This window comes from Thermobia domestica, chromosome 5, assembly GCF_964235325.1.
Source record: "Thermobia domestica chromosome 5, izTheDome1.hap1.1, whole genome shotgun sequence".
Taxonomy (NCBI): domain Eukaryota; kingdom Metazoa; phylum Arthropoda; class Insecta; order Zygentoma; family Lepismatidae; genus Thermobia; species Thermobia domestica.
The window spans coordinates 265117703-265126613 of NC_137458.1; the positions used below are offsets into that span (position 1 = coordinate 265117703).

The 8911-nt window shown below is 33.4% G+C and overlaps 1 protein-coding gene across 1 annotated transcript; it reads right to left on the reverse strand.

Annotated features, from left to right (window-relative positions):
• Nucleotides 1-596: 596 nt before the first annotated feature.
• Nucleotides 597-1596, reverse strand: LOC145684838 (duodenase-1-like). Its single transcript, XM_081757202.1, has one exon. The coding sequence runs from the start codon at nucleotides 1560-1562 to the stop codon at nucleotides 678-680; it is 885 nt and encodes a 294-aa protein (XP_081613328.1). The 5' UTR covers nucleotides 1563-1596; the 3' UTR covers nucleotides 597-677.
• Between the last annotated feature and the right edge of the window lie 7315 nt (nucleotides 1597-8911).

Below are 8911 nucleotides of genomic sequence, written 5' to 3' on the forward strand. Positions count from 1 at the left end.
CACTTGTAATGATTTTACACTAGTAACCCTACACTTGTAAATATTAAAAAAGCTGTATGTCTTTACCTGTAAATCTTGCAAAATGTGTGTGCCTCAACTTCACCAGTACCATTTAGAGTATACATTGATATGGTAGATACATTTCAATTTTGCCTAAAAATTGTATTCTAATTATTTCTTGATCTGTGTTCCAATCAAACTATACGTTAAAAGAAGAAAGAGAGAATAGGCTAATGATAATGGTCCTATATGGAGCAGGAGCGTCATTTAGAGGGGGACAGCAAAGGGGCAATTGCCCCTACCCAAAGAGTATGAAGAATACATATAATTTAATCGATTGTCTTCTAGTACAAAACGTGAATCTCTTATGTCGGTGATCCTCTTGCCTCCCTCAAGCAAAGTCTGAAATGACGCCCCTGATATGGAGATTTGTCGTGAAAAGAAAATACAGATTTAGTGGCAAAGACAAATTGATTTTTCAGCTGTAAAGTTCTCATTTGCTTTTATGATAAAAGCTTTGACATGGTCCTTCTAGCAACTAAATAGATACTCCAAAATTTGAAATCGTTTTCTTTTTATTTGAATATTAAAATTTTTTGGTCGTACAAAATACTACAAAATTTTGAGCTAGTTTTGTACTTTTGAAATGAATTTCAAATGCTTTATAACTAATTGTATTATACACTGAAAACTGTGTGTACAACAATATACATGCAAAAGAGATATATGATATGAATTTGAAGAATGTTTTGATGAGCAATTGAGTTAGAACCATCTTCCTCAGAGTTATTTGCCATTACATCTCGAATCCAATTTAGAAAAGCAGCAACTTTCATGCTTCTAACTGGTGTAGTACAATTTTTTGATTGAGTTGAAATAACTCCTACCACTACATTATCACATGTTAGAGGCCCGCCTCCATCTCCCACACAAGTGCTTTTGGTCCTTCCTAACTCTCCAGAACATATTGTAGTATTCGGGTCTATGTGTTTATCTAATCTAAGACAAGTACTTATATTCATTATAGGCATCTCAACTTCCATTAGCACCCTGGATTGTTTACCTTTATAAGTAGTAGAACCCCAACCGACCGCAGTACATATACTGTTTGGTGTGACTTCATTAGAATTATCCTTACGCAAGGTAGCCACAGACACTTTATCAAAATTTTTTAGTCCCCGTTTAAGTTTTAGAAGCGCAATATCATTATTGGGAAAAACATAATCGGGATGTGGAAACACAAGAGAAACATCTTGCTGGCTATCAAGCTTCGGGGTTTCTTCCTTTTGCCCTGCAACAACTTTAAAAGATTTGGCTGAATGTGTTTCGAATGTTTGAAAATCAATAACACATTGTGCGATAGTAAGAATCCAATATTTATCGATAATAAATCCTCCACAACGACCTTGTCTATTTTCTCTTCTAGTCCTAATATTGACAACATACTTATATTTCTCAAAATCTGCAACGTGTCCTCCAATAATTCTACTGTAATTTCCTGTAGAAGCAGGGCATAAAAACATGTTTGCCACAAGAATTTCCAACAGATACACGTACAACATTCTGCTTTTTGTTCGTTATTATTGTCCACACAGTAAAAAAGTAATGACACTTTCTCTTCTAAGTGCGTAGGAATGTATGTCTTGAAAAAACACATCACACCATATAATAATTTCATGTAGCGGTCGATTGTCTGTAGAACCATGGGTTGGAACCCAAAGGGATGTGAGCACACGCTGGGATGCTTCCTGCTCGTGAGTGCTTTTTTAATATTTAAAAAGTGCTTTCTTTCTATATTTTTATGGTTATTGATTTACTACATATTAATATTTAATGTGTAGCAATATTCAATATTTACTACCTATTAATTTTTGTTTCCTATTTCCCAGAAATATAATACAAGGTGCAGATTTATTGTGTGGATCCATACACAAATTCATTCGATGTTTACTTCTTTTTTCAGTAAATCGACTATTTGTATCTTAAGCAATCGTTTTTTGGGGTGTGGACTTGCATTTCTCTGTACACATTCACTTTAGGTGGCATTCAGTGTAGGTATAAAATAAGACCTATAGTGAAAAAGACATTAACTTGTGCTAGGCGGCCGTAAAAGCAAGAATGAAATTTAACCGAGTCAGGGCAGGAGTGCAGCAGATGGGACGGTGTGCATGCGACGAGGCATCCGTAGGGAGCAAGTGCTTTAGCGAAGGTGAATATACACAAACGAAAATGAAATGAAATGAAATCTTTAGTTTTACGTCCCACGGTTATGCCGGTTAGGCTAAAGGAGACGGTGATGATGAGTAATGAATGAAATGGTGGAATGAAGAAAGTGGGAGGAAACGGGAGAACCCCGAGAAAACCCACGCACACGGTGTTTGTCCACCACAAAGTTCACTTGGTGGGAGCAGGGTTTGAACCGGAGACCCCTAGCACCAGAGGTGAACGCTCTACCACTGAGCCACCGCGGCCCATACACAAACGAGAGTAGTTATACCAACATTTGACTCAATGTTATTATGAATTTTCTACTTTTCCCAGGTCTCGCACGACACGAAGAATTTACTAGTCAATTTACTGTCAACTTACTAGTGTCGCACGAATTGCCGTGTCCCTCGTATCGCCGAGCTATAGAAAATTGAACATCCCGTAGAAAACCTTCTCTTTTATGAGCCCTTTTTCGATCATGATAAAATTGTAAGTTCGTGTACTCGTTCTTTTTTACTACTACTTTTCTAACTCTTATTTAACATAGCAGAAATTACACAAGACTATGACCACATACTCAAATCAGAAATTACACAGAGTCTACGAACAGCTATTACATAAGACTATGGCATATTTTCGCAACCCCTATGTAACATAGCAGAGCTGATAAAAGGCAATGGTTTATTTTTCAACCATTATTTAACATAGCAGAGCTGATAAAAGTGTGTGTCACATTTTCAGGCCTAACCCTTATGCAACATAGCAAAACTTACAAAAAAAGGCTTCTAACTTTCAAGACTATGTACACACAGCAGGTGTGTACTCTTCTCTTCTTTCAACCCCCATTTAACATACCAGATATTACATAAGGATATGGCATATAATAGAAATTCCAACCCCTATACAGCATAGCAGAGATTAAAGAGTACGAACACATATTCCAACACAGTAACCTTTACAACCCTAACATATAGGTGTACACGATCTCTTTTATGATATCTTTTCCAACCCCCAATTAACATAGCGGAGATTATAAAAGACTATTGCCTCTTTTCTCATCCTCTATTACGAAAGGCTACAATCACCTTTTTTAACAGAGAATTAGATACCTCTTTTTTACAAACCTTATTTTACACAGGCTTTTTTTGAACATGATTAATGCGAATAATATACTACATTATATGAGATAGGCCATTTCATTCGATTTATATGAAATTCGGTAAAATGCTGATTACGAATATTATATTGTTTTACCTAGGTCTTATAGTTTCTGTGGGACACACTCTGTTATAACAATTTTAACCAATTTGTATAAAATTTGTATAGTTTATGTAGGATACGCGCTTTTACAAAAATTAACCAACTCTAATGAGACCCGGAATATAAGAGTTTATGAACATGCAGATTACGAATATAATATTTATTTATGTGGGATGCCCCCTTTTATAACAATTTTAACACATTTAGATGAAAGTCAGTACATAGTGATTTTAAAATAAGCTGAATTTTATATAGGGATTTTTGAATATGCTGGTATGAGAATTTTATACCTTGTGTACTATTCAAATAAACGAAGGAATAAATTTGGGTGATTGATTTAATTTTGTTTCAACCAGAAAAAACGTATTATTTAAATAAGCGAAGCAATCCTATTTTAACTAGCTCACAATTTTGTACACCAACCAAAAATTATGTTTTTAAAATGTGAAGAAGTTCAAATTTAACTAGCTGAGAATTTTACATTTATGCATCATTTTAATAAACGAAGCAATAAATTTGGGTGGCCTATTTCATTTTGTACCAACAAGAAAAATGTTTTTAAATAAGCGAAGAAATGCTATTTTAACTAACTCAGAATTTTATGCCTTTTGTATTAGTCAAATAAACGAAGAAATAAATTTGAGTGGACTATTTTATTTCTGTGTCAACCAAAGAAATATTATTATTTAAAAAGTAAAAAAGCCATTTTAACTAAGAATTTTATACCTTTTTGTGCTATTCAAATAAACGAAGGAATAAATTTGGGTGTTCGGGTTAACTATGATGCAGCATTTTTCCAATTTGATTTTGTAACAACCAGCAAAATGCATTATTTAAAAAAGTAATGAAAGTCCATTTTAACTAGGTGAGAATTTTATGTCATTTTGTGCTATCTAAATAAACGAAGGAGTAAATTTCAGTGGACTATTTAATTTTGTACCAATCAGAAAAATGTATTATTTAAATAAGTGAAGAATTGCTATTTTAACTAGCTTAACATTTTGTGCTATTGAAATAAACGAAGGAATAAATTTAGGTGAATTATTTAATTTGTACCAACCAGAAGAGATTGTATTTTTTAAATAAGCGATGAATTACCATTTTAACTAGCTCAAAATTTTGTAAATTTGGTGCTATCGAAATAAACGAAAGAATAAATTAGGGTGGCCTATTTAGTTTTGTACTAACTAGAAAAAATAATATTTTAGAATTGAAAATGCCATGTATACTAGGTCATAATTTTATACCATTTTATGCTACGCAAATAAACAGAGGAATAAAGTTTAGTAGCCTATTTGTTTTTGTACCAACAGAGAAAAAGTGAAGGGTCATTATACCTTTTGTACTCGTCAAATAAACGAATGAAAAAATTTGAGTGGCCTATCTACATTTGTAACAAACAGAAAGAAATATAGTATTTAAATAAGCATAAAGGAGCCATTTCAACTAACTCTGAATTTCCACCTTTTGCGTCACCAAGAAAATATTTGTACCATTTATATAAACGAAGGAATAAATTTGGATATTCTATTTATTTTTGTATTATTTGAATAAGCCAAGGCGGACCATTTTTACTAGCTCAGAATTTTGTACCTATTTGTACTATTCAAATAAACGAAGAAGTAAATGTGCGGTAGCCTATTTAGTCGTGGTGCAACATTTTATACCAACCAGAAAAAATATAATTAGTCGAGCTATTATTAATCAGAAATCTTCAGGTTACAAAAAATATTTTAATAGGAGAAAGTAAACTTAAACATTCAATTTTTCTTAATTTTGTATAACAGACTCCATAGCAATTAGTTTGCCTAAGCTTACTATAAAAATGCTGCATTATTAGCTGCGAACCGTTTCATTTAACTCTCAAAACTTGCGGTAGTTAGGGGCAAAGTTTTCAGTGCATTAGGTTGTTCAAACAAAACTTTATCACGAATTTGTTATCTAACATTCTTGTTGTCAGTATAGTGAGAACCCTAAGGTACAGTCTGTTGAGGGCAACTTCGTTCTTTTATTTAACTTTAGGCTCCTTACTAGTGCGAAAGACAAAGACATTTTAATGTTATTTTCCTTCTCATTTTGCTTATTGGCTTTAATATGTAATTACATTAGACAAGAGAAGTTTAATGAAATATAATGGAAACATTAAGCTAATGAATTACTTGTATAGTATTTGTTCTTGTGGTCAAATATTTAGTTAGTATTCGGGCAAAACTTTGGATTATTGTGCTCTATTTAATATTTTGTGAACCTAAAACCGAACGTAAGACTTAATTCTTTAAACGCGCGTCTATTATCCATTTAACTATGAGCCGGCAGTTAAAGTTTGAAATGGCTCTCTTTAACTTTTTAAAGCATTTTTGCTCATAACGAACTTGGAATATGGCCCAGATATCACAACGATGCGTTGTTTATTTGAAATGAAAACATTCATGATGGTACAAAAAATTTGAATATGTAAAATGTAGTACCATAACTTAATGAACCGCCCAAATTTTAAAATATTTCTACTTTTTATTAGAATGTTACAAATATTTTCTTCGTATTATAAAATAAAAAATTTATAAACTTTTGATTTATGTAAATTTGAATTTAAAATTATCGCACCATAAATAAATGCCCTTTCTTCGATTATTTGAATAGTAGAATTGTTTCCTTGATAATACAAAATGTACAAAGATAGTAAAGAAATGAACTTAAGGATGTCACACCAGAGCTAAATAATTCCACAAACTTTAATACGGTGTTTACTTGCACGAAAATATCACAAAAATTGAGCTAGTTAAATTTGCAACACAAAAATTGGTCTGTAAATTTTAAAATGCTCCTTTTTTTGGTCGATACAAAAATATACAAAACAGTACAAAACATTGCGCCGCAACTAAATTGCCCACCCACATTTGGCAATTTTCGTTTATTTGAATAGCACAAAAAGTTACAAAATTCGAGCTAGTTAAAATGGTCCTTTGCTTATTTAAATAATAAAATTTTTAGGTTGGTACAAAAAGTAAAATAGTAAACCAAAATTTGTACCTTCGTTTATTTCAATAGTACAAAAGGCATAAAATTCTGAGTTACTTAAGATGGCATCTCTTCGTTTATTTGAATAATACACTTTTCCTTGTCTAAGTCGAAACTTTCACAATCAAAACTCCCTCACTGAAGAAATGTCAAAACGCCCACTCAATAGGTCACACTCCCACAAAAACACCCACACATAACAACGGTCACAATATCCATATAAATTTACAAAGCTCTCACACGCATTAATTTCACAACCGCCACACAAATGGACAAAACTCCCACACAATCGGACAAACCTCCCACACTTTGAAATGATCATGGTTGCACGTCTTGTAAGTTAAACACGCTGAAAATAATGAAAAAAGTACAATGGGACTTGTCCACTTATCACCTTCCCCACTTTGGATCATAAGCGTTTTTTGGACTTTTCTCAATTATTTCAGCGTGTGAAATTTACAAAGCGTGCAACCAAGATCATTTCAAAGTGTGGGGGATTTGTCCAATCGTCTGGGAGTTTTGTCTATTTGTGTGGAGGTTGTGACAATTTCTGCGTGTGGGAGTTTTGTCCATTTATGTGGGGATTGTGACCGTCGCTATGCGTGAGAGTTTTGTCCATTTGTGTCGTAGTTATGACCGTTATGGTTATGACCGCTTACCTGTGTGGGAGTTTTGGCTCTGGGAGTTTTGACCGTTCGTGCATTTGGGAGATTTGTCCGTTTGTGTGGGAGCTATGACCGATTGTGTGGGCGTTTTGAGATTTTCTGAGAGTGCGAGTTGTGACCGTTCGTGGATTTGGGAGATTTGTCCATTATGTGGGGATTATGACCGTTTGTGTGGGCGTTTTGACAATTTTGAGTGTGAGTTTTGGTTGTGGGAGTTATGACCTGCTCCCCTTTTTCTGAATTGGTATAAAATTAAATAGGTCTCAAATTTACTCCTTCGTTTATTAAATAGTACAAAAGGTATGAAATTCTCAGCTAGTCAAAATAGACCTACTTTACTTTTTTAAATAATGCAATTTTGATCTGATTGGTAGATACTTCAAATTGAAAACTGTTGCACCACAATTAAAACACACAGAAATTTATTCCTTCTTTTATTTGGATAGCACAAAAAGGTATGAAATTCTGACAGTTAAAATAGAACTTCATTTTTTAAATATTTTTTCTGGTTGGTACAAGAATAAAATAGGTTCGTTTATTGAAATAATACAAAAGGCATAAAATTCTGAGTTAGTTAAAGTGGCATTTCTTACTTAAATAATATATTTTTTCTGGTTGGTACAAAATTAAATAGCCCATTCAAAATTTATTCCTTCGTTTATTTGAATGGGACAAAAGGCAGGGCCGTACTGGCCAGGCGAGAAACCAGTAAATTTATCGATGAGCCCTGTGTAAAGGGGAAGGGTCGTAAAGTGAAGAATAAATTAATTATTATTCAAATTAAATCAAAATTTTAATAAATTTGAATATGCTAATCTTGAAATGCTAATGTTCTGAAATATATGTAAATAGCTAGCTAAGTCGGTAGAGCTTTTAAGTTAAAATGTCGGTAGAGCAAGATATGTAATTTAGAAATATAAAGTGATTTTACTGAACAAACTTAAAAATAATTTAGGATAGCATTTCAAATCAAAAAAGAGACTCTAAATTTCAGGTCTACGTGTTTCTCCAGGTGGTTAAAAGCAATACTAATTCTCACTCACACAACAACCCTTGGTTGTTGTACACCGTACTTTAACGGAAATTCACAACTCCAAGACAGCTGAAAAAAGAAGACATGATAATATTGCACTGATCACATACCTTGTCAGACTTCCTGTGGAGAATGATGTGCTCACGAAATTCATTAGATAAACTTTTAATGAGGTGTAATAACACACGCAACAACACTATACACTGTGACTACAACAATGAAGAAAGAAAAAATATTAAATTTTGAAATTTTCAGAATTGTTTCACCGAAATGTTTATTTTCACTTTTTAAGGCCTGATGTGTTTATATTAAATGTTCGTGCAAGATTCAACGCATCTTCGGTGGTTCTCTTCTTCTTTTGGATGTCTTCCTGGTCTTCTTCTTGATCCTTAGAGTTGGCTTTACTATCTTCCTCCTTAGTAGAACGTAGGTCCCACGGAGGTCATGTTTGTCTTCCACATTAAAACATGACGATACTCTGCTTCCATCTTGGTTCGCCTTCGGTCGAATATTCAGAGAACAATTAGCAATTCTCTCGATTTTGTGCCTGCGGTGAAAAGAGATCTAGGCACAGGTTGTTTCGCCTAACCTAACGCAATCCAGCCTGTTAGGTGGCTATTGCACGACTATCTAACTTCATCACCTTAATAGTAAAGGGAAGATGACATTATAGGGTTCAGCTTAACAGATTATCATATTCTGCTCAAATTTCATAAATGTTCGCACA